We start from the raw sequence: 26,315 nt of genomic DNA, 5'->3' as shown, positions 1-26,315 counted from the left end.
GTTGGACGGATATAAAGAATGGACACTGCCAAACGCTAATAAGTTATTTTTCTGAATAACAATATATATAACGATATATTATATATTACATATTTTATGTCGGCAAATATTAAGACAATTTCTTTTTTATTCATCTCTTTTTTATTTCATTATTATTATTTTTTTTTTCTTTTTCTATCCGCTTTATACATTTGCAAGAAAAATAAAAAAAAAATAAAATCTCGAATGCAATTTGCAGGAAAAAAGATTGATCTTAACAAAAAAAGAAAAAACAAAGGAACATACGTCACAACGAATAATTAATAAAATTAGTTATTAAATATAGATTTTTTTTTCCTTTTTTCTTTTTTTTTTTTTTTTTTTTTTTTTTTTTTTTCTTTTTTAATTTACGTATATACATGTGCGTTCACATGAATAATTTATCAAAACGCTCTTGAGTAGATTAAAGTATAAAAATAAGAAAAAAGAAAATAGATAATTAAGAGATAAATAAATCAAGAAAAAAATGTTCATATCGATAAAGAAGAAAACTGAATTTTCAATGCCGCTTCTGCTGCTATCTATGCGGAGGCTTAGTAATTAAAAGACAGTTTTTATTTTAATGATCTTGATTGTTTGATAAAAAAGTTAATTAATCGATTTAATGCTAGGATAAATGAATTTTGGCTCATAATGATTTAAATAAGGAAAATTCTGGTTAAACCAAGAGAAAGCAAATTGTACTGCCATTTAACGTACGTAAAACGTATTACATACTGTTGTGTGGTGTGTGCTCGCGCGTGCGTGTTGCCTGTGCATCTGTGTGTATGATATAAAATCTCTTTATTTCCAATTTTCCCTTATATATAATTCTTTTTAAAATAACCTATACTTGTGGACTACTTTTTACATATACATACGTGCTTACAGTCGGTAAATTTTGTAAACAAGATCTTTTTTAATCTTTTAATTTATCCCACATGTCAATTCCATTCATTCTAAAATCATGCGAATAATTCTAATCCTAAAATATTTCTAATCCTAATCTCAAAGTATCACAAAATAATATAAGAAATTTCAAAGAAGCGTTATGCTATATGCAAAAAAGTACGTTTCATAAACAGGATTTAATATTTCTACATCGCTTTTGTATATGTAACATTACATTAATCTCTTAATCTCGATCTCATTTATAAATAATATAATACATTTATAATTATTAAATTACTAATTACATACTATTAATGTTCATTGTAAAAAACCAAAAACATGCCAAATATTCGCTTATGTATATAAGCATGACGCTTCTATGTCGATATATTATCGACATTAATTAACTAATTTTTCTTTTATTTTCTTTTTAATTTCTTTTTTCGTTTAAATATTCAAGTAAAAATTTAATTAAATAACGACAAATTGTGAGCAAATATCTTTTTTAGATAATGTAGAAAGATACAGTATGTGAATTATGAATTTCAAAGTCTATTCTATATCAAACATATTCGATTGAGAGAAATGATTTCTGAAAAAGATTTTTAAAAATTAAACTGATTAGTTGTGAATAGACGGATAAAGAGAAAGCGAGCGAGAGCGAAAGAAAGAGAGAGAGATTAGAAATAAAAAAAGTACGAATGATTGTTTGTTAATTAGTATGTTGTGTGCATGAAAATGTGAAAAATGCCAATAAAAAATAACAATAATATTACGTTTGTTCGAAGATTCGAATTAAATACGAGCTTGTGTGAATAAAAGAAGGAAACAAAAAAGACAAAATAATTAACAAACAAACAAAATCAAATCAACGATAAGATTATTCTTCTCATAGATTTTTTTAATTATTAAACGCAGTGTTCTTAGGTTATGCCATCAAAGATATTCTTTTATATCTCGTTTTTTTTGTTTTTCGTTTCGTACATTCATTTTTTTTATCTTTTTTAGTGTATAAAACAAATTAATTAAGACAAATCATGTGTGTATACACCTACTGTACTGTTATAAGAGTATTATTCTGCATGATCCTTTTTTCTTTTTTTTTTTTTTTTCTGACGCTTTAAATCATTGATCGAAACGTTTTTATAATGATTTCATTATTATTATTATTATTATTATTATTATTATTATTATTATTATATTTTACAATATATATACAAGATAATGAAGGCAAGATTAGAATTTGATTTTCTTCTATTTATATGTGTATACATATATATATATATATGTATGTATGTATGAATAGGAACACAGTATATGTATGTATATGTGTGCGTGTATAATAGAAGTAGAGGGCCCTGTGCACATATATACACACGTATATGTATATATAATTTGAATTTAAGGTTAACTTTATGAAATGAAGTTTTTTCAATTCTCTTTTCCTAATTTTTTCGTGCTTTCAATAGAGCAATTCGCAAATTGATTGATCAAACGATTTTTTTTTAAATTATGATCGTGAGGATTATTTTTTATTTAACACGCATCGAGAATTGCTCCTTAAGAAAACTCGTTGCCCGTTCTCATTGTTATATTAATTATTATTATTTTTTTTTAACTCAGCTTGTGTATAAAGAGACTGATACATAAATTTCCTTACTCGATCATTCATATATATATATATATATATATATATATATATATATATATATGTATATATGTATGTATGTATGTATGTATGCTAGTTGGTATTCATTCGTTTTTCATCATTTTCATATAACTCGATCCACGTACAAACTGATTGAAGGAGTAATAGAGATCATCGATCGAGGACCAACGATCGTAGAATCATTGATGTGTAAAGAAAGAATAAATAAATGATATGTGTAGACTGACATTCTTATTTTATTTCCGTAAGTGTTTAAAATCTATACAACATAACCTTAAAAACGTATCTTATTTGTAAATTAATTCAAATTAGTTAGTTAAATTATCTATCCTACTTGTTTTTTTTCCCCCTTATTTATGAATAATTAGACTATTTTAATAGAAAATTTTATTGTATAATTCTTTTTAAAAGAAGATTTGTAAATTATGGATTGAATTAATAAAAATCGACTAAACTACAAAATTCAACGTAGTACCGAAGCCCATATGACGAATCGAATCGTGAAGGTTTCCATGACAACGAATGTTTTCCTTTTAATAACTGTTATGGCGGACGTTGAGGGTAAGTTTCTATACGTCACGTTGCTTATAAGCATAATCGAAGTTTGGTGGATAGTGTGTATCTAGTGATATATATAAGGTTCGTTCCTTATTTTTTAAATCATAATCATTACCATTTTTCTTTTTTAATTTCCAAATAAAATCGTGTGCATTAGGTGAATGGTAAATTTTATGAGAATAGATGATCATTATTATTTTTTTAATTTTTTTTTCTTTCTTTTTTTTTTTTTCTTCAAGGAAGGTTTTGTTCTCACAATGTTAACTTATTGTCAAAGCTATACAATGCTTTGGCGTTGTTAAAATGTCATAAGGCTATAAAAGGAAACTTGTAAGATCTCGTAGGCGAAACTAATATCGCGGGGGCGACATGACGTCTTGTTTTTATCTTCATCGTTTCTTTCCCAGAAGAATTAGCTTAGTCGCAGGTAATCTAGCTTCTTCTATTCATTATATTTTCTCATAGTCTGAGAGAACAATTCGAGTATTTTTCGTGTGACCTTGAGAAGAACGATAAATCGGAAAAGGAGAACAGAATCGTTTGATGTTCGAAGAGGGGATACAGTGTATTATTTTAAAATTATTTTTCGTATGTGAATCATGAATCAATGAAATAGCGATGACTATAAGAAGGATTTCTGAAAAATTCTGGTATGTACAAACGCATGTATTTTTATGTAATTATATTGCTAATTTAACAGATATTTTATTATTATTATTTTAATATTTCTACGTACGTGTGTGAGCGTATATATATATATACAATACTTAATGGAGTCTGTCGATAAAGAGAATTATCGATTATAGTTGAAAATAATTTGTAATCGATATTTTTACCAACATATTGCAATTTGGTTAAATTATAATCGATAACTTACCGACAGATCTTCATTATATATTTCGTATAACCTACAAGCATAGAGATTATATTAGATTAGAAAATATATTCTAAATTATATTTTATTATATATTATAATATAATATAAATATTATAAATTTAATACGAGATAAAAAATATGATTAAAAGAAAAATTTTGGTCGATAATTTACCAACAGGTCTTATTGAATGAACCGATTCGAGAACATCACTTTGAAGAAAGAATATTTGAATAAATGGAGGGAGATGCGGCTGAAGTATTATTGCCCTGTGCAATTTGTACACGGACATTCATGCCACGATCTTTAGAAAAACATGCAAAGATATGTGAACGAGCTGCGGCAAAAAAACGAAAGCCATTCGATTCGGCCAAACAGAGAATTCAGGGTACTGATCTCGCGGAATTTCTTCCGCGACAGGAAAAGAAAAGATATTTGAATGATGAGAAACATAAATCTTCATGGAAAGAGACGCATGATGATTTTTTACGAACAATTAGGGCTGCTCGAAGTGAAACGGTAAATCTTTGAATGTAATAAATAAACGTAACATGATTGATCATTTCAAATAGAATTTTTATATAAAGATTGGAACGTTCAGTCGTGTAAGACTTTGATCAGATAAATATTATGTAACATTAAATGAATAAATTGATTTATAAAAATTTAATTGAAGATCAAATGAGAAATGATCGTTTAAGAGAGAGAGAGACAGAGATGAATTATGAATGAGCCCAGATACATAATAATTTCAGGCAAGTATGATAATCAATCAAAGGCAATCGAGTTCCCACGCGTCTTCAGGTGCACCGATGAGAGCGAATGAAAAGGGTACGTGTCCAACGTGTAATCGTCAATTTGGAGTAAAGGCGTACGATCGACACGTAGCCTGGTGTAAGGAAAGATCAACGAGATTACCGATAAGTCCAGCTACGAAGAACATTGCTAAGGAACGTTTGGAAGCGCGTATGAAGTATCGTGCGCCGACTTTGAAAAATCGTCGAAAGAATAATCGTGATAAATATTCTCAGAGTTGTACAGCCAATAAAACACCTAACAGAGTGAGAGAAACGGTTTCTGTACCTGATAATACTCGTGAGAAGATCAAGGAGAACATTACTAATTCGCAAAAAACAATCGTAACGTGAGTATTACGTAGCAAAAATTGTTATTAATATTGCAATTTTATATATCAGGATGATAAAGTCCAAGATGTTGTAGCCCGACATACGAATGTAGATAATGATGTTGTTATCCAATATGTATTAATATAATACAATATTATATATATTATTACATTACATTACGTTATTACAGTGGCCGAGGGGATCAATCAAATAATGGAGAAACATATAATTTAGGTGAATCTAGAGAAGCAACAAAACGTTCTATAGTTAGGTAAGCTTTTGTTTTCTAATTCTTCTTATAGAATTAGAATTAGAGTGTACTATAAAACGTGATGTGTGGTGTGCACGAGGAGAAGGGAAAGGGCAAAGGTCGTTTCAAAAAAGGTCCTTCTTCTTTCTCCTCCTCCTTTTCTCTTTTACTTGTAAAAAATCGGTTTTTCCTTTTTCTCTCGAGTATCATCCTTGACCCTTTTTCCTTCTCCTCAGGCCAACGTCCTCTTTGCGTTCGATCGTCCCTGAACTGAGAACTATGAACCCTTCCCTCGATATCTCCTTAAAACACAAGAGAGAACCAGAGATCAAGACATCTCAAACTGATCCCGTCCAATATAATACCACGAAATCTAAAAGGATACAACGGGCTAATATACAAATAAGAAGATTGGATAGTAAAATGATCGAGGATTATTACGACGTATCGTCCAATATCTCTTCCATAGATCGTAATGAGAAAAAAAATCGCACGCTAACTTTATCCGGCAGATCGGTAAAAGTCGATCGTATGATCACTGCTAGAAATCAAGGCAATTCGAAAGTAAACGACGTCACCGTTAACGAGAATATTATCGGGATGATCGTACAACCTTGTAATATATACAACGACATAGACAACGGTGAATTAATCACGTGGGAAGGAATGAAAATTGATCGTGAGTCTAATCGGTCTAACTTAAAGGACAATGCTGTTAGAGGAATATCATCGGAAAATTGTCATCGGCTTACTCTTTCTTATTTTCAATCGGACGATAAATCTTCCGATAAAGATAAGAGAGATCGAGAGATATCCCAAGTGGAAGATTTATTTATTATCCAAGAAGATAATAATACTCGTGGCTTTGAAAATGATCGAGCAAAAAATATAACTTGGTCGAATAGTATACAAAGATTAAATCAAACTTACTTGATTAAAGAATCCGACGATCATGAAATCGTTAATAAGGACATTTTTCATGATTCTAATCGATCTAACGATTCTATTGATATTAATGATAATAAAATTGTTAGATCTATATCGGCTCGAGAAGATCATTATGAAAATGATCATGGAAAGATAGAGATTAATTATGAGATACAATCGGATCATGATACAACGTCTAATTACAGCTTACCAGAAATTAAATCGGAGATTTATGCAATAGAAAAATATGATAAAATTCAAGAAAATTCTAATAATAGTAATAATAATAAATCCGAAGAAGTATATTATATAAATTCAGTTATCGAAAATAATATGATTGATAATATCGTTCCATTATCATCTTCTTCGGATGGAGGAACGATTGTAAACGAGACGTATGATTCACCAGAAAATATAATAATCAATAGAAACATTGTAACATTGGTTCAAGAAAAAGAAGAAGAAGAAGAAGAAGGAAATAATTCAAGCTTTGTTGACTCTACAAATAAGAATGCTTCATCTTACTCGCGTGCATCTATCGTTCGGACTGATACAAAGTCCAAAGAACTGCATAACGTATACGAAACATCTACAAATGCTAGTGAACAAGAAGAAGTAGAAGAAGAAGAAGAAGAAGAAGAAGAAGAAGAAGAAGAAGAAGAAGAAGTAGAAATAGAAGAGGAAGAAGAAGAAGAAGATATGGAAAAAAATATGGATGAGAAAAAGTTAAAGATGATTGATTTTAAAGATCGCGAGAATGATCTGAAAAGATTTCCATCGATTAATTCGAAAACGCATAGAATTCGATCCATCAAAATTAATAGTAAAATTCAAGAAAATTTGAATTTACTTCGTGGTAGTACCGATACATTGATATCATCCGTCGAAGCGATCGATTACGTTAATAACAAACGATCCAATCGTGTGAATTCAACCTACGAAGAGGATAATATCGATCGATCTTATAGAATTGAAAATCGTTATGATAAATATGAATTATTACCTGAGATTAAAAGAGATATATCAACGGAGAAAAATTCACAAATTTTTGATCAAAATTATTATTGGAAGAAAACGTTGAAATTTTCTAACGATCGATCGATCAATGATCTAATGTCACATAATTATAGACAAAACAGGCTTCACAAAAGAAATCCAAAAATCCGTATCCTTCCACCAATCCTTATTGATTCTTCTTCTCCGAGGATTCAAAGGTGAAAATCTATAAAAAAAAAAAATAAAAAAAAAAAAAAAAAAAAAAAAAATCATTTTCAATATCAAAATCGATCATCCATCGAATTTATAGGACTTCGAATTCATCTAATCGTCCTCTATGGAGTAATTACATGCGCAGACGACCGGATTTTAATCTCGTGCTTAGGTGTAGAATGTAAGTCGGTATAGTCAGCACGTGTTAATCTCTCATTCGCATTTAATCCATTCATTCAATTAACTTACATATTTGATGACCTTCTTTTATTTAGCATGGATTGTCTAATAGATATTAGTTGCACGTGTGTGTTAATTATATTAGATATATCATAATGTGCAAAAATTTGTGTTTGTTAAATTAAAAATGATTTTTGCTTGCACGGTGTGTTATTCTTTATTATCTATCCTTTAGATAGATTTTAAAGAATAGTTTGTTCATCCATTAAAAGTTTCATATGTGCTGGGATATTTTTACATATGTACAAATATAATGTATAATATATTAATATATATATATATATATATATATATATATATATATATATATATATATATATAATATGTTTGCATTATTTTGATACGATTTATTTTTTATTTTTTACATTACTTTGATTTTATAATATAAACACACGCACATACATATATAGCTACGTACGTACATATGTATGTATGTATGTGTAAAATATCGAATACATGGCTTAAACGTTCAAATAAAAACAATTTAATGAAAAACTAAAGAAATTAATAATTATAAAAAGTTATTAAAAAAAAAAAAGAAAAGGAAACGAATATATGTGTTACAGTGGTGCCTGCAAGGAATACGACCCTTTTTTAATAGCAGAACGACAAATGCAAGATTTGTTATCGGATTCGAGTGATTTATCGTTAACAGAAATTCCATCGTCGTCGTCAACAAAATCTCTCCTTCCTCTTTCACATTCTTCCGCTTTCATTAAATACCCATACCAAACTAAAACAAATCTTTTAGAAAAATCCATTACCAACGAATTCGATGAACTCACATCAGATTTTTCGAGCGATTCCACAGAAACAAATTCACTATCGCGTGAAATATTTCTTAAAGATTTTCATGATTCAAAGAAAAACGATCGGACAAAAAAGATTTCTAATAGAGAACTCGGTCGTAGAATGATCATTGACAGATCATTAGCTTTGGGGACAGAAATTGATCAAGATAAATCTAATAGTATCGATAAGCAATATAAAAATGATATTTTTAATAAAGGAATCTCTAAATCTATACCTAATAGATCACAAACGATTCGTGCTTTTTCAGCACCTAAATCTATTTATCAAAGAAAAAATAAAACTCTTAACGCTAAAGATAATAATAATCAAGAAGCGAAATATAATGATAATAACGTTCGAAACGATTATTTAACATTTTCAAATAGCGATCTTAGCCTTAGCTCGATCGTTTCTTCTGAGATTGATCTAAAACGTTCTAATTCTGTATTCGATCAATTAATAACTTCTTTCGAAGATGATATCGTTGGTAATGGTTCTTTTCCATCCTTGAGGTCTCTCCTAAGAAACGAATCCTTGAGAACTTCATCCAATGGTCCACCTCCTCCTGATAATAACAGACAATTTGATGGACATATCAGTGACGAGGAATTTTCTTCAGCGGAAAATTACAAACAACAGGAACATAAAATTAATGCTGATTCTGCATACAGCAGGTTAATCTTTTGACTTGTTAGATTGTTAGATTGATAGTTAAATAAACTACTCAATAATATTACAACAATAATAAAAATTAAAATGTTCAATATTTTTGTATAATATTAGTTTAAATCGCAAATATTCCAACCATGGACGCAGCAGCAACAACGACACGACAAATCGTATGGAGGATAACATGTCCAGGAATAATCGTCGAGAAAGTCAACCACCGATTTCAAAGACGAAATGTAGGATGTCAAGATTTTGTCACGAGTGTGGATCTAGATTTCCTGAGACTGCCAAGTTTTGTTGTCAATGTGGTGTCAAGAGGCTTGCACTTTGATTTCTTTATTTATTTATTTATTTTTTTTTTTTCTTTTTTTTTTTTTTTTTTTTTTTTTTCATTCAGTGTTGGAAAAGAAGATTTTTTTTCTTTTCCTTAGAATCGATGATGAATCGTTAATTACGAATATTACAAACAAATGCAATAATTAATTAAACTTCTTGTCAAAACGATACTTGTAATATACATATGTAACTTATATATTCAAGTGTCCTTTATTATTATCTCAGGAAGTATTGCATTTTAATTTTGGATTTTAATTCAGATTTAATTAATTAAGTTTATAGAAAAAGGAGGAACACACGCGTGTCCCCTTATAATTTTATTATAAAATAATATAAAATAAGCAGTCTGTATGTCGGAGTACTATGCCAATTTCGATCTGTATTAATTATTTGTAAGTTAAAATTGTATTTTTACAAATGCAATAAATAATTATGCTTGATTATTTTGTTATCTTATTATTATATTTTATTTTATTATTTAATATTTTAAGTTTGCAAATCGCATTTTCATTTATTTCACTTTCTCAATCTCGTCTGTAAAATTTTTCGAGAGTAACATAATAAATTCTCGTATTTTCTTTGTTAATATTAACAAATGAAAATAACAACATAGAATTAAGGTTATCAGACTGTATCAGAAAAAAAGATTCTGTATTCCTTGAAAATGTTAGCTCGTTATCTAAGAAAGTTTATAACACTTCAACCAAGGGTAATTAAAAATATATACATTACATAACTTACAAAACGAAACAAAAAAGAATTAAAGAAAAAAATTGTAATTTACGTAATATAATCACATTTAATTCTTTTCTCTCGCAATCAGTGGACGAAGTCAGCATGGAGAATAAGTGGCAAAAAATTTCATGTTAATGTCAGCCCATCTGAAAAAGCAAAATGTGGTGTCCAGTCAAATGGAAACGTAAGTGATCAGCTGATAAAAAGATAAATATATACGATTGATTCCATAAATAAACAATGTTATTAGTTAAGGATTTATTTATGGCTCAATTCTAAAATACCGGGAGGAGGGCTATGAAAGAAAAAAAGGAAAAAAAATTATTTAATTAAATATATTCTCTTATGTTGAATCAACTGAATAAATTAATTCGATTATTAATTCACAGGATTACCCAGTAATAGATCACTGTTATGACGTAGCGATATTAGGAGCAGGTGGTGCAGGTCTAAGAGCGGCATTTGGTTTAGGAAGTAAAGGATACCGTGTCGCGGTAATAACTAAACTCTTTCCAACGAGATCGCACACAGTAGCTGCTCAAGGTGGTATAAATGCCGCGATAGCGAGCGAACACGAGGACAGCTGGCTTTATCATATGTACGACACCGTCAAAGGATCCGATTGGCTAGGAGATCAGGATGCTATACACTTTCTTACCAGAGAAGCACCTCGTGCAATTTATGAGCTAGAAAATTATGGTTTTTTTAAAAACAACTTTTCCTATTTTTTCTCTTTTATCAAACACATTGCAGACATTTCCTTCATTTATCATGTATACTATATCAAAATACGTATATTTATATTACTTAATTAATTCATTGCAAATATAATATATTATTGTTATATTAATTAAAAGCAATATTTTTGGTTAATACATAATAAAAGGTCTGCAATCTGTTGAGTATATCATAAATTAATATAACAAAACTATTCTCCTACGTTTCTTTAGGATGTCCATTTAGTCGTAACGAGTCTGGCAAAATTTATCAACGTGCATTCGGTGGGCAATCGTTAAAATTTGGAAAAGGTGGTCAAGCACATCGAACTTGTGCTGTAGCAGATAGAACTGGACACGCCGTTCTCCATACTTTATACGGACAAAGCCTTCGATATGACGTTCATTATTATGTTGAATACTTTGCACTTGATCTTTTAATGCACGGTCGGTGTTGCAAAGGAATTCTTGCTTGGGAACTGGAAACTGGTATACTTCATCGTTTTAGAGCTCATCACACGGTACTTGTCTCATTCATTGGACTCATCATCTTCTTCTTCTTCTTCTTCTTCTTCTTCTTCTTCTTCTTCTTCTTCTTTTTCCTTTCCTTTATATCAGTGAATATTATTAATACAAATTTACATTTTCCATACCTAAGGTTATAGCTTCAGGTGGTGCTGGTAGATGTTATTTATCGTGCACAGGTGCACATTCTTGCACTGGTGATGGCATGGCTATGATCTCTAGAGCAGGATTGCCATTACAGGATATGGAATTTATACAGTTTCATCCTACAGGTATATATTATCGCTAAAAGTTATAACAATCATCTCAAAATAAATCATACATTAAATAATTTCGATGTTTTTTTTTTTTTTTTTTTTTTTTTTTTTTTTTTCTTGTATCATAGGAATGTATGGAACCGGCATATTAATAACGGAAGGTAGTAGAGGCGAAGGTGGTAAATTAGTAAACTCTCAAGGTGAATTTTTCATGGAAAGATACGCCCCAATAGCTAAAGATTTAGCATCACGTGACGTCGTTTCCAGAGCTATTACCATAGAAATAATCGAAGGAAGGTGATTCTCATCTATTTCCACATGAAACGCAAATTTTCCTTCTTTCTTCATTTATGCTTTTCTTTGTATATAGAGGTGTAGGTCCAAAGAAAGATCATGTGCATCTTCAACTAAATCATTTACCGATTGAAACGATACAAAACAAGTTACCAGGTATCTCACATTTGGCGTGGGTATTTTCTGGCGTTGACGTTACGAAAGATTCCATACCGGTCATACCAACGGTCCATTACAATATGGGTGGCATACCTACGAATTGGCGAGCTCAAGTTAGAATTTGTTTTTTAAAACGATTTAATGAACTTTAGATAAACTTGAAAACGTATAAATGAATATCTATGACGCGGATGACTTATATAAAACAGGTATTAACACGTGAAAATGAAGAAGATAGTGTGATAGATGGATTATGGGCGGCTGGTGAAACTGCATGTGCATCAGTTCATGGTGCCAATAGACTTGGAGCTAACAGTTTATTAGAAATCATCGTTTTTGGTAAAGCAATTGCCGATCAAATTGATTGCCTTACTCGACCTGGTGAACGGCACGATGATATTCCTGCTGTAAATTTTATATAAAATTAAGAAACCCGTTTTATTTCTGATAAATTTAATTACATATGACTTACGTCAATTGAATCAAGGATATAGGTGAACAATCAATTTGTCGATTCGATGCGACTCGTTATGCGAAAGGTTGCATCCCTGTTGTCGAGCTTAGACAATCGATGCAACAAACTATGCATAAATATTGTTCGGTATTTAGAACCTGCGATATTTTGCAAAGAGGATGCCGACAAATGACGAAGCTCTTCACCTGCGATTTACCGAATATATGTGTGAGTTCGAATATGGCCATTTCAATAACTATAAAACAAAGAAAATGTAAAGTCTTAAAATAAGTATATTAATGTAGGTGCAAGATCAATCGATGATTTGGAATACAGAACTCGTAGAAGCATTGGAATTACAAAATATGATGCTTATTAATATGCACACCGTGTATGCGGCTGAAAATCGTAAAGAATCTAGGGGGTCCCATTCCAGAGATGATTTTAAAGTAAAATTCCTGCGTTATTTGTTTCTCTTTTTACGGAAAATTAACCAAACTTTTATCAATATGAATACGTTTCTGCTTTATTTCTAACCATTCAAATGTTTATCAATTATCCATTATAGGAAAGAATCGATGAATATGATTATACTAAACCTCTGGAAAATCAAAAAATGCGCCCATATTCGGAACATTGGCGTAAGCATACGTTATCTTGGGCCTTCAATGATGGATCGGTAAATTATTTATAGTTTGTGTGTATATATATATATATATATATATATATATAATAATTTTTTATATATATTATATCGAATAATCCTATCTTTGTTTTTAATCTCAATATAGATATAGTTACAGAGTTTGATTATTTACAGATAAGTATCTCTTATCGGCCAGTAATCGATACGACTTTAGATGAAACGGAAGCTAAGCACGTGCCGCCTACCATTCGATCATATTAAACAACAACAACAACAACAATAACTAACCATCTTCTTATCTCATTGACTGATTTTATACTAGACGATACATATTTGATTTATTATTATTTATATCTAAGGGACTATGATAAGAATATACATCTTTTTTTGTGCCATTCATTCATATCCTTTTAATGTCATTAATTTAAAAATGAAACTTTTTTTCTTAATGAAAAGAAAATAGATTCGAAAAGAAGTCGTTAGAATGTCGATTAGATAATAGAAAATAATTTACCTTAAAACTATGACGATAAAATCATGAATTCTTTAACGGTCAAACAATTTTTTTTTCAATTCATAGAAAGATAAAAAATTCATATATATTGCTTAACTTCCAAATCATTCAACATCTCAATATTTGTCTAGAAAATATAAGTTAATAAAATTAAAATACAAATAACATCGATGAATAACACTTATACTAATCTTAAAATGATTAATAACATAATTCCTTTCATGTTGATATTCAAAGAACGAAAGGACACTAGAAAACAATTCGATAATATCGAAAAAGAAAAGAATGAGAACCACTAATAAAGTGCGCTGCGCGCGCGTGCAAGGGAAGCATGTATTTTGAATTTGGCGCCATTTTAATATTTGGCAGAATTGAAAATTGTGCGATGAAGGGGAGTTGGAAAATTCTCTTCGAGAAGGCATGAAAATTTCAATTTTTAATAACAACGATAATATTGATTATTATTCATCGTCACATCTCTTTGAAATATTTCTCGCAAATTAACCTTAAAATTGTGTGAAATAAAATAAAAAATGTTCGAAAAAGAAAAATATTCGAACGAAAGAAGGGACAAAAGAGGTTATGTTTTTGTAAATGGTAACGTTATTGGTTAGAGGAAATGGGCACCGCTGTTGGTGTTGTGTCGGTCTTGCGGTAGTGCTCGGCAATCAACCGACTGGAACGCATCATGGTTTCGTCGTGATTTCGCGCACCTCGTGAATAACTCGTTCAATTTTTCTTCCTCACTTTGTTTCAATCGAAAGTAACTGTATGGGCGTTTAAGAAAGAGAAGACAAAAGAGATATAGACGAACGAGGTGAAATAAGGAAGGAAAAACACCGACTACCATACTACTCCTACGACTACGACTACGACGACGACGACGACGACGACGACGACGACGACGACGACGTTATTGAAAACGACATTGATCGAAGGAAAAGAAGAAGAAAAACACATTATTCTTTATTGAACATATATACAGTTTTAAATTACATAAATCAACTAAAATGAGTACGATTTTAAAGGCTTCCAGTTTTATTTCAAGAAATTCACCAACAGTTACACTAACGACTACGAAAGTAATGGTAAATTTGGTGAGAAATTAATTTTTTCTATTTGATAAACGTTATGTAATTTTTTTATTTTCAATAGCGTAATTCTTCTTCGTGTGGTGCAACACACACATACCAACGAAGTAACCGCCGCTGCCGGGGCGTATTGATATTACGTAAGATTTCGAGAGAGAGGGACACGAAATCAAAGTCATAGGGGATACTCCTTGTGATATATATAATATATATCATGTGCCTTATGACGCGCCATTCGAATTTCAATTTTCCATTTTTAAACAAAATACTAATACTTTTCGTAAGAACGAACAAAATAAAAAAGAGCATCTATTCTTCAATTTTAACTTCATTATATATATATATATACATACACACACACACACACACAAAACTTGTTCGAACTAAGCCGTAAATGCATCTTAAATACAAAATAATATTATATTCTTTACAAATTTTTCATAAAATATAATCAATTTATTTTCATATATATCAACATTTGCTATCGTTTTTTATTCGTTACTCTATCGAATAATATAACATATATATATGTGTGTGTGTGTGTGTGTTACGTAAATAAAACTAATTGCAACTATGATAGGATTCTAATTTTAAAATTAGAGACTAATTAATTAGAGATATTAATCAATAATCATGATGTTTTAATTCCACCAATTTTAAATAATAAAATATGAAATACTTTTATAGATTTAAATATTAATGATTAGAGAAAGAATTTAATCACATTGATACAGTTGGGAACAGATAAAGAAAAGTAGCCTTACGATCGTACGTATATATCTTCTTTTATGATTTTTGTATTATCCATATGGCAAGATACATTTGCTGGCAATAAATTAGTGTGTTGTATAACAAACCTCATTTGCTATATATATATATATATATATATATATATATATATATATATATATATAATGTTCTAGTATACAATTAATCTCTTAATTACGTGACGAATCATTTCGATTATTTAGGAAACTTCTGTTTGTATATTTTAATTAAAGTGTTCCTCAAGGTACATAAATAATAAATATATTAATTTTTTTTTTATATACGCGTGGTAGGAACAATGTTTATATTCTTATGGAGTATAAGAAGTGTTCTGAAAAAGAAAAAGTATCAATATTATATATCCTGTTATGTAAAATATTCCAGACCATTTGAACGGATTAAAGTGACAATTTTCTTTCTTTCTTTTTTTTTTTTTCTTCCCAAAAATTAAATGCTTATAATATCCTTATGTGTTACAGAATAAATTGGGTTTACCTGTTATCGGTGCACATCAATTTCATCACACATCTAATAGAACAGCTGCCAAAGTATCCGATACAGTATCTAAACAATATCCTCTGGTAGATCATAAATACGATGCTGTCGTCGTTGGTGCAGGTGGTGCAGGATTGCGTGCAGCCTATGGACTCGTCGCTGAAGGTTTTAAAACTGCAGTGGTTACAAAATTATTTCCAACTAGATCACATACCGTAGCTGCTCAAGGTGGTATCAACGCTGCTTTGGGTAATATGGAAGAAGACAATTGGCAGTGGCACATGTATGACACCGTTAAAGGATCTGATTGGCTTGGAGATCAGGATGCGATACATTATATGACACGCGAAGCTCCTAAAGCAGTCATTGAATTAGAAAATTGTGGTATGCCATTCAGTCGGACTTCTGACGGTAAGTTATTACCAGATTATTCGAGCATACATTTACAAAAGTATCTTATAATTATTCTTTTTTTCTTTTTTGTTCTCTTTTATAAATTAAAAGTATTTATAATATTTAATATTATATGTATAAAATGAATATATATTTTTAATACAGTCTTTTTATTTTTTCTTTTTTCTTTTTTTTTTCTTTTTTTTTTTCAGGAAAAATATATCAACGCGCTTTTGGAGGTCAATCGTTGAAATTTGGAAAAGGAGGCCAAGCGCACAGATGTTGTTGCGTTGCAGATAGAACAGGCCATTCCCTGCTGCATACACTCTATGGACAATCTTTGAGTTACGATTGTAATTACTTCGTCGAATATTTTGCATTGGATTTACTTATGGAAGACGGAGAATGCAGAGGGGTTATTGCACTTAATCTAGAGGACGGTACACTTCATCGTTTCCATGCTAAAAATACAGTATTAGCAACCGGGGGTTATGGACGTGCTTATTTTTCCTGTACATCCGCGCACACATGTACAGGAGATGGTACAGCAATGGTATCAAGAGCTAACCTACCTAATCAAGATTTGGAATTTGTACAATTCCATCCAACCGGTATAGATTTGAGAATATTGTCTTGTTGTACTACATCATTTATTCGTATAAGACATTTTGTCTTTGAATAAAATCACTTTTATCACTTTTACGTTTCAGGAATCTATGGTGCTGGTTGTCTGATAACGGAAGGTAGTCGCGGAGAAGGTGGTTATTTGATAAACAGCCAAGGTGAAAGATTTATGGAACGTTACGCACCGGTTGCTAAAGATCTAGCTTCGAGAGACGTAGTCTCTAGGTCAATGACCATAGAGATACGTGAAGGAAGGTAAACAAATTAACAATATCAATTTATTTTGACAAGATCTATTTCAATGATGATTACCCTATGAAAATTATTCATTAATATTTTATTTCATGTAGAGGTGTCGGACCGGAAAAAGATCACATTTATTTGCAATTACATCATTTGCCACCTGAACAATTGGCAGCTAGATTGCCTGGTATTTCAGAGACTGCAATGATATTCGCTGGAGTGGATGTAACACGAGAACCTATACCTGTTATACCAACTGTGCATTATAATATGGGTATAAAAATGATTCCAAATTATTATTTTTATCAAAAATGAATAGGCCAAATTTTAAATCGTATAATATGAAGAAAAATTTTGCAGGTGGTGTACCAACAAATTATAAAGGTCAAGTATTAACCAGAAGAAATGATGAGGACCAAGTAGTACCCGGATTATACGCATGTGGTGAAGCAGCCTCTGCTTCGGTTCACGGGGCTAATCGACTTGGTGCAAATTCATTACTTGATCTCGTTGTGTTTGGTCGAGCTTGTGCAAAGACAATTGCGCAAGAAAATAAACCTGGCGAAACTGTAGGACCATTGAGATCCGTTAGTATTATTTCCCGATAAACATAATCTTTTTTCTTTTTCCTTTCTTTTTAATATGTAAATATATTAATTTTTAATTCGTCAAAATATCATTTGTAGAATGCCGGCGAGGAGACAGTTGCTAATTTGGATTGGCTTAGAAATGCTAATGGTAATGTTCCCACGGCAGACTTAAGACTGAGCATGCAGAAAACTATGCAAACACACGCCGCAGTGTTTAGAGATGCACAAACTTTGCAAGAAGGATGTCGAAAGATGTCGGAACTTTATAAAAGGATGGGCGATTTGAAACTATCCGATAGATCGCTGATATGGAATTCTGATTTGGTAGAAACACTGGAGTTACAGAACTTGATGATCAATGCTATGCAAACAATAGTAGCCGCAGAGAATAGAAAAGAAAGTCGAGGAGCTCATGCTCGTGAAGATTTCAAAAATAGAATCGATGAATATGATTATAGTAAACCTTTAGATAATCAAGAAGCAAAACCGTTGGATCAACATTGGAGAAAACATACTCTTACAACTATTAATCCTAGAACAGGAGAAGTATCTATTAACTATAGACCGGTGATAGATAACACGCTTAACAAACAGGAATGCGCTACAGTACCACCAGCAATTCGTTCCTATTAGATCGCTATTATTTTTAATTTAATATCGAAATTCACATCATTTAAGAAAATTCGAGATATCACATATCGCATATAAAAAGTACATTGTTCATTTTGTCCTTAGTTAAATATCATTGTGTGTTAATTGGGATTAAGAAAACAAATCTTAAATAATTTTCTTCATACTCCCTTTACCTACACACAAAAGAACTAATTAATTTATTACAATATAAAAACTATAATAATAATAATAATAATAATAATAGAATGCACCAAAGTAAATTCTTGTCAATGTTTACACACTTAGCGGGTGAGATTTAGTTATCCTTGTAGGATGTTGGTGCTGATATTTCATTGTTTCAAGATGATAAACTGTTTGATCTCCTACAGAGTCCTGTTTTATGTTTATTTAAAGTAATTATAGAAAGTATGATTTAAAGGGAACGAGCAAAAGAAAAAGGAAAAAAAAAAAAAAAAAAAAGAGAAAAGTAGAAACCTTTTAAGGAACTTGTTCTTCATCGATAAATTAAATATTGTTATTAACAATATTTTCAAGCGAGTTTAATATCATGCGAAGAAGTACCTGCTGTGTATCGTGCTGCAATAAAGTAGCATATATTTATTAAATTAAATATTGCATATAATCCCTCTTGAAAAAATTAACAGCTTTACATATAGAATATAAGTTATTAGGTAAACTTAGAAATTATACAACAACACTTTTTCTCACTGATCACCAATTCATGATGAAGAAAGAATAAAAAGTTCGTAATCATCACAATTAAGTATATAGTGTGAGTGTGGCGTGTGTATATATATGTTTGTGTATATATGTATATGTACATGTATACATATATATATATATATATGCCTTAAAATCATGTCAAGCAAATTAAGTTATGATCTAAATTAATTTGAAATTGTTTTCAATGTACATTATCTACATTAATATTACTGTGATTATAATCATAAACTTAAAGAACTTTTTTTAATAGACCTTTCTAAAGGATTTATAGGAACGTGTACTCCTTAAAAGGTTATATACAAAATGAGTACACAGACTTCTTGCGGCTACATACTTAATACTCATGGATATAATAGTTTAGTCAAAAATGTTTGTGTCGACAATCAAATTATTGATGCTTTCGCATAAATCTGTTTTTTTTTTTTCTTTTTTTTTTTTTTTTTTTTTTCAAATTCGTAATAGCATGCAATTTATTGTTATATTTTGAATGAATATGCATGGGTTTGTAGCATATGTTAATGGTGAAGAAACAATAAAACTGTATAAAAAACATTTACAATTATTATAAGGAATAAAGCATTGGTAAGAATTTTCTCATTAACTAATGACAAACAACTCCACGTTTCTTTTATATAAACAATTTATCCTTGATTTAAATGAATAATATTGATGGAACATGCAAATACGATTTGTCTTGAAACAAAATTAACTAACAATAGAGAAAGCACACATAATCCGAGAAATATCATTTATTATGCCCATAATTTAAATATTATCGTCATAAATAAGTATTTTAAAGAAGATTAAATAAAAATTACTCTATTGAAGACATTTTCTAAAGTAATTTTAAAAATTAAGATGTTCGGCAAGAAGCCAATACTTTTGATTTTTTTGTTGTTGTTACTTGAAAATTTCGTAATTTACAATTTAACTTTAATGTTATATTTAATGAATAAAAATGTTTTTCACGTTCGAAAATGCGATACGTATTGGCGGCGAAAGTTTACGATGAAAAGTCGTCGACAAATGTTGTATTGTGCAAGAGAAAATTCATGTCGATATTGAATCATTATGTGCAATATTATCATTATTATTAATATTATTAAATTTCAATAGAAAGACAAGAAAAATAAATGAAAAACGCAAAAGAATCTTCATATATCACCGCTTTCGACTAATTTACACGGACTTATCGACATGCCTATCGGTAAATCCATTTAGGAACCATATGTATAAATTAAACAACGAGCGACGTTGAACAAAAATAAAGGAACAAGAATTTTGTTTGTTTAAAAAACTTTGCTCGTTGTCTAGTTGCGATGTGATTAATAAATTGAACTATTATTCATAATCTACACGTACGCGGTCCAATGAATGATTTCATTAACATTTTTTTTATTATTTATAATCTTTCGAATTCATCTAAGACCAAATATAATTTGGTCTAATTGTCACGTGATATTTAATGAAAGTGTGCTTTAAGTAAAAAATGTTTTAACGTTTCTTTAATTCGTATATATAATTAGTATACGAGTTACACAATAAATTATTTTAATTTTTAACTTGGTGCACACTTTCATAATCAACGGCTTATATCTAAAACAGAAAGAAAAATTATCCTTAAATTTAACTTTTTTAGTTAACATGTAAAAAAAGAAGCGACATCGATTGATAAAATTTGTTACAATATTTTCTTTGCAATTTAGTTAATGCATTTGTTGCTTGCTATTATTCTTTTTTCCCTTAAACTTTCTCTTACAGTCTTTAACAAGAATCCGTGTAGTCTACTTAATAATTCCATGATCCATTAATTCCATCGAATAATATAATTCGATGATGATATAGTAAATGCAAAATAAAGGACTTTCGATTTCGAAATCTTAATTGAAAGATTTAAAATGATTATGATTAGAGTTAGATTATTAGCGAAGATCATATATTACACACGAACGCGAGAACACGCATTTTTATTCAATTCATTTTATATACGTTCTATAAATCACAAATAATTATTTCTTGTTTTTTTTTTATTTTTTTTTTATTTTTTTTTTTTTTATTTTTTTTTTCTTTTTTTTTCTTTATTTATTTATTTAATTGTATGCCCAAAGTCTTATATTTTCTTTGCCGTCTTAATTACAAACTCGAATAAAGTTTAATGAATATATAGAAAAAGAAAGAGAAAAAAAGGAAAAAAAAGGAAAAAAAAAAAAAAAAAAAAAAAAAAAGAAATTTAATTATTTCAATCTTTCAAACTGTATACGCATGCAGCACACACACATTCTTTTTTTACTTATTTTTGCTTTTTTCTGTTTTTAATTGTTTAATTAAATTTTTAAATCGAGATGTTTATTAGCTCAATATTTGTGTCGAGAAAAATATCTTTTCCTCTCGCTCTTTCTGAAATTTATCTCTTCAGTGATATAATATATATACATATATATATACATATATATATATATATATATACACATATATTTCTTCTCTATCTATGATATATGCAAGTCCAATTATATTTTGGTTAGTAAAACGTCGGCTTTTTTTTTTACTTAATGGAGATAATTTGTTCTTAGTCGATTTCTAATATGACATTCGAGAGATTTTGTGATTTTTGAAAACTATTTTTCTAATTCTATCCAAGTAGTACAATCAGCAAGGATTCTCAAGTACAGTAGATTGAAAACGATTCTTCTTCTGCTTTACCAACAATACTTTTTTCTTCTTTTGATTTTGTTTAGAAATGTGTATCTGTAAATTTTTCCGGAATCATTTTTTTTTTTTTTTTTGTTCAAGTTTGTACGAATATTCTGTCTCTTTTTTTCTCTCTCTCCCTTTCTCAATATACCTAAAAAATAATCCACATTCACACATCTCATGTCGCACCGATGATGATGATGACCATTGGATGATGAGAAACACTAAACGGGATTTAGTGAAATGGATTATTAAGTCTTGTGCAATGGTTGTTGCGTTGTTGTCCGACTCGACGATGACATTGCTCGAAAATATCGACAATGCAACGATAATGACGATGAGGATTATGATGGCGATGATAATGTTGACGAATAAATTCACGAGGTTGCCCTTAGCTTTTCCAAAGCTGGTACCAAAGATTCTTCGAGAGAAGGTCCACAACTGAGAGCACATTCACCGATCCATCTTGCTTTACCACTTGCATGAGACTAAAAATACAAGATCATTTGTTCTTGTTCTTTGTGTTTGTTTACACGAGGAGTGATTACAAATGATAACATTGGAGGAAAAAAAAAAAAAAAAAAAAATCTTTACCATGGTGAGATCACGTTTCCATGCCGTGTGACAACGTCCATCACAAAGTGGACAAGGTCGTTGAAGAGAATAACCACCACATTCACTACAATCAAGAGAGACATGTTCCTCGCTCCAAGAGACCCCACACCTAATAAATACAATGAATACTAATGTTAGTCGAAATAAATAAAGATAATGAAGAAAAGAAAATATGATGATAACAAAAAAAAATATGGTACCACTGTATTTTGACAGAAGGGACTGTATGAGATGTTTACATTCAACATACACTTATTGCGAAATGTAATCTGATAAAAAAGAAACGTTTCTCAAATCAATAATAACAGCGGCATTGTGTAGTTTAATCTGAATATATTAAAATTATATTTTTCAAAATGTGATTAATACAAACGATTTCCTAAAAGCACTTTCTCCTTTTTTATTTTATTAAAAACGAGATTTACTTTTCCCTCCTTTCTTCTTCCTTAAAGTCATCAATAATCACAAGTACTCACGTAAAGCATGAGTTCAATTGGGCACGTAATTCTTCGATGGTTAGAATCGTATCTTGATATTGAGGATGAGAACCTTGAAGACCATCGTCTACACTATCGCATAAACTGTGACAAGAGAGGGACACGTTACTTCTGTTGAAAGAAAACAAAATTCATTTCTTTCTCTTCTTCTTCAAAGTTCAAATAACATTCATAATCATAATGACATACGTTTGGATATTATAGAATAGTAATTAATTAGGAACAATTTACCCATGACGTGAAAGACTTTCAGAAGCAGGTTGGACCGAAGTGACAGACATGTTGTTTTGATACGTTGCGACTGTAACCAAAAAATAATAAATCAACCATCCAGATAAATGTTCTTTTCTTTCGACTTGGCAGGAAGTATGAGGTCATAAGATTTAATTAAAAATAAACTTGCAACTGTATGTAGACGACCTGATTTTCTCAATGCACACACACACACACACACACAAGCGCGCGCGTCCAATTATAATCAACAATAAAAAAGTTAGTTTGAAAAAGCCCGCCTTTTAGCTTACTTCTGATTGGCTAAAGTTCTCCTCTGATTTTTCTATTATCTCTCTCTCTCTCTCTCTCTCTCTCTCACTCTTTCAGAAAACAAAAAACTATTGTTTTTATTATTCTTATTATTCTTAACAGGATGATTACGATTGTAAGACGCAATTCGAAAAAACACGTAATAAACTTATGCAACGAATTTATGTTTCAGAACTAAGAGAAGAAAAGAGAGAAGGGAGGGATAGAAACGATGACGAGGGTCAACAACATAAAATACGTAAGCGTTATCGATAAATCAAGGAAATACTACGATGACGTACTTGTGACGTGTGTCAAGATATATTATTTCTTATATAGCTGAAAATAGAAACTATGAGAGAGGGAGGGAGAGAGAGAGAGAGAGAGAGAGAGAGAGAGAGAGAGAGAGAACAAGCTTAATTCTATGAAGTTACCATCAATGAAATTTCATTCTAAGAAGAAACAATTTTGTTTTTAAAACGAAAAGTATAAAGTATTATATTCGAGAACCACTGTCAAAATGAATTTCCATATCTCTTATCTAATATTAGATAATTTATATTACGTTTTGTTCTTAATGTATTCTGAAACAAAATGAATAATAATATACTAAAACGAAATGAAATGGCGAATTCTATCGATAATAAAACAAAGATAGAAAAATTCCATCCCAAAAACAAAACAAAGTAATATTATAAAAGGGCTCGTCTTGAATTAGGTCAACGACCTAACGTGGAGGACGCAAGAAAAAAAAATACGATCAATAAAGAAGAATGGCAGGCATGATTTCGCATATAAGGGAGGCTATTTCAAAATACACGTGTTTGTAGCATGTTTATATAAGTTTATGTAAGAACGTAATTAAGTCGTTCGAAGAAATATTCCTGAATCACGTAATATTTACTCGATCGAAACCAACTTCACGAATTTTGTTAAATGTAATAATTAGAAAATTGTCACAATAAAGCTCCTACATTTTTTCTTATCTTCGTGTTGCCATTCATCAAAAGTGATAGGGATCGGTTGTGGTGGTGCCTGGTACGGTTAAGAACCGGTCAATTGTTATTTCCTTTTTTTTATCGTGTATATCACGTGATTTCCGAACGACGTCGAAGAATTCATATCATTTGGGAGAAATCTACGTTAACGTTTCCATAGAATTTACCTTTGAAACGGAGACATTCGATTAATTAAACACGCACACACAGACATACGAAATATAAGTATAAAAAATTAATTGCAAATGAATATATTATAAATCGTTAAAAAAGTAATATAATAAAGTTATTATAACGATGGTGTGTCACCTTTAAATGCGGTCAATGTATAACGGTCGATGTTCACAAACAGCTCGATAAAGCACGAGAGAAAGACAGAGAGAAAGAGAGAAAGCTTCAACGTTAAATCCGGAGAACGGAAGGACCAAGCTGAAGTTGGTTGGGATACATGTAAGTTTAAAGTATTGATCGAATCGATGGTAGAAATGCGTCGTAAACAATAATTATGCGACTGAAAATGAAAACATTATATTTCAACAGAATCGAATCAAATCTATTGTCACTGATGTGTTATTTTTCCATGGAAACGAAGTCGACGTTGTGTAATGAGAGAGAGAGAGAGAGAGAGAGAGAGAGAGAGAGAGAGAGAGAGAGAGAAAAAAGAAAAAGTAAAGAGGGACGAAGGCTAGCGAGGTGAAAGCGAGCGAAAATGGCGTCCTTCGAGAGTGGTATCGTTCTCATGACGATACAACGATGACTTCAACATGAAATGTTCTTACGAATTCAACTTTCTAATCTCTTTCTTATGTATACACAGATCTATGTTAATAAATACTTTATTACATACATACGTCAATAATAAAACAATTCATCTTAATTTTTTTTCCAAACGAAAATAACCTCTAATATCATATGTGCGTGCGTGTGTGTGTGTGTGTGTGTGCGTGTGGAGAGGGGGGTGTATAAACTTACATATTAGAAGTAATCCTTAGAAAAACTGAAGGGAATAACGAGGATGGAAAACTTAATTCCAATATAAATATTCCCGAGAAGGAAGTAAGGCTGCAACTGCGTCCGAATTCGGGGAATTTTAAGAGACGTATACACGCAAAGAAATTTACGGTTGAAATTTTCTTCGAAATTCAAATTGAACGAACGTAACAATAGAAAGAGAAGAGAGCCATATACGCACTCGTAAACGTTCGTGAGTTGACTAAGAGTCTGACGATTGCGCGGGGTACTTTTATAACCTGCGGTGTGTACATGAGTGAACGTAGGAAGAGAGTGGAAAGCGTAGGTAGAGTGAGAGAGCGTAGTGAACGAGGTAGGCGGTGGAGTGAGACAGTCAAACGGAAAGAAGGCTGCCGCCCAAGTGGGCCGACGAGCGCCATAGAGAGGGATGGGGAGTGGAGGGAACTGCTACCCCCCCCCCCTCCCCCAAGCCCCGCGACGCCACCGTCCTCGTCGTCAGTACCGTCACTTCGCTCCGACACGCCCCTCACTCGTGCATTTTTTTTTATTTTTTAGACTCGTGCACTCAACGTGTAGTACATTGACGAAGAGAAACGCAT

The 26,315-nt window shown here is 30.7% G+C and overlaps 4 protein-coding genes and 2 long non-coding RNA genes across 30 annotated transcripts in view; 3 read left to right on the top strand and 3 right to left on the bottom strand.

Annotated features, from left to right (window-relative positions):
* The first annotated feature begins 407 nt into the window (after positions 1-407).
* LOC124956091 (uncharacterized protein DDB_G0283357-like) lies at positions 408-10,001 on the top strand. Of its 13 annotated transcripts, none has more exons than XM_047511472.1 (9): positions 408-2,822; positions 2,993-3,139; positions 3,544-3,786; positions 4,192-4,530; positions 4,767-5,155; positions 5,329-5,409; positions 7,622-7,705; positions 8,331-9,230; positions 9,340-10,001. In XM_047511472.1, the coding sequence occupies exons 4-9, from the start codon at positions 4,249-4,251 to the stop codon at positions 9,554-9,556; spliced, it is 1,953 nt and encodes a 650-aa protein (XP_047367428.1). In that variant the 5' UTR covers positions 408-2,822; positions 2,993-3,139; positions 3,544-3,786; positions 4,192-4,248; the 3' UTR covers positions 9,557-10,001. The 13 variants fall into 13 exon arrangements, with proteins under 13 accessions (XP_047367428.1, XP_047367429.1, XP_047367430.1 ...); XM_047511473.1 differs by having other exon boundaries at positions 2,990-3,139; XM_047511474.1 differs by having other exon boundaries at positions 408-3,139; positions 3,602-3,786.
* On the bottom strand, positions 8,205-15,480 carry LOC124956104. 6 transcript variants are annotated; one of them, XR_007103103.1, is made up of 7 exons: positions 14,489-15,480; positions 13,862-13,988; positions 12,720-12,957; positions 12,071-12,652; positions 11,237-11,619; positions 10,692-10,982; positions 8,205-10,442 (listed from the first exon to the last, which is right to left on the bottom strand). It is a non-coding gene; the product is annotated as an uncharacterized LOC124956104 (long non-coding RNA). The 6 variants fall into 6 exon arrangements; XR_007103099.1 differs by having other exon boundaries at positions 11,237-12,340; positions 12,465-12,652; XR_007103098.1 differs by having other exon boundaries at positions 11,237-12,652.
* Positions 10,668-14,949, top strand: LOC124956102 (succinate dehydrogenase [ubiquinone] flavoprotein subunit, mitochondrial-like). The gene is made up of 10 exons (XM_047511501.1): positions 10,668-10,995; positions 11,247-11,533; positions 11,671-11,809; positions 11,923-12,091; positions 12,165-12,360; positions 12,457-12,654; positions 12,735-12,929; positions 13,007-13,150; positions 13,270-13,380; positions 13,522-14,949. Exons 1-10 carry the CDS (start codon positions 10,893-10,895, stop codon positions 13,606-13,608), a joined length of 1,629 nt encoding a protein of 542 aa, XP_047367457.1. The 5' UTR covers positions 10,668-10,892; the 3' UTR covers positions 13,609-14,949.
* On the top strand, positions 14,513-21,651 carry LOC124956093 (succinate dehydrogenase [ubiquinone] flavoprotein subunit, mitochondrial-like). Of its 2 annotated transcripts, none has more exons than XM_047511479.1 (7): positions 14,513-14,949; positions 16,200-16,626; positions 16,821-17,219; positions 17,319-17,487; positions 17,583-17,749; positions 17,836-18,062; positions 18,162-21,651. In XM_047511479.1, the coding sequence occupies exons 1-7, from the start codon at positions 14,872-14,874 to the stop codon at positions 18,696-18,698; spliced, it is 2,004 nt and encodes a 667-aa protein (XP_047367435.1). In that variant the 5' UTR covers positions 14,513-14,871; the 3' UTR covers positions 18,699-21,651. The 2 variants fall into 2 exon arrangements, with proteins under 2 accessions (XP_047367435.1, XP_047367434.1); XM_047511478.1 differs by having other exon boundaries at positions 14,514-14,958.
* Positions 21,652-22,146: 495 nt separating this feature from the next.
* The window catches only part of LOC124956100 (protein pinocchio), an 11,774-nt gene continuing 7,605 nt past the window's right edge, over positions 22,147-26,315 (bottom strand). For 2 of the 3 annotated variants that reach the window (XM_047511497.1, XM_047511499.1), the window contains exons 3-6: positions 23,456-23,525; positions 23,204-23,335; positions 22,707-22,836; positions 22,147-22,600 (exon numbers count right to left, since the gene is read on the bottom strand). In XM_047511497.1, the coding sequence (XP_047367453.1) occupies positions 22,490-22,600; positions 22,707-22,836; positions 23,204-23,335; positions 23,456-23,525 (443 nt within the window). In that variant the 3' untranslated portion in view covers positions 22,147-22,489. The remainder of the gene's footprint in view (positions 22,601-22,706; positions 22,837-23,203; positions 23,336-23,455; positions 23,526-26,315) is intronic. The other variant, XM_047511498.1, reaches the window with a different exon arrangement.
* LOC124956103 overlaps positions 24,721-26,315 on the bottom strand; it is a 7,033-nt gene continuing 5,438 nt past the window's right edge. Inside the window, exons 3-5 of one of the 5 annotated variants that reach the window (XR_007103093.1) lie at positions 25,717-26,315; positions 25,054-25,255; positions 24,721-24,911 (exon numbers count right to left, since the gene is read on the bottom strand). The exon at positions 25,717-26,315 is cut by the window's right edge and continues 1,978 nt beyond it. This is a non-coding gene — a long non-coding RNA (uncharacterized LOC124956103). The remainder of the gene's footprint in view (positions 24,912-25,053; positions 25,256-25,716) is intronic. The other 4 variants (XR_007103094.1, XR_007103096.1, XR_007103095.1 and 1 more) reach the window with 4 other exon arrangements.

Source organism: Vespa velutina, chromosome 20 (genome assembly GCF_912470025.1).
Source record: "Vespa velutina chromosome 20, iVesVel2.1, whole genome shotgun sequence".
NCBI lineage: Eukaryota > Metazoa > Arthropoda > Insecta > Hymenoptera > Vespidae > Vespa > Vespa velutina.
The sequence above is the reverse complement of the archived record's forward strand: the minus strand, read 5'-3'. Positions and strand labels throughout refer to the sequence as shown.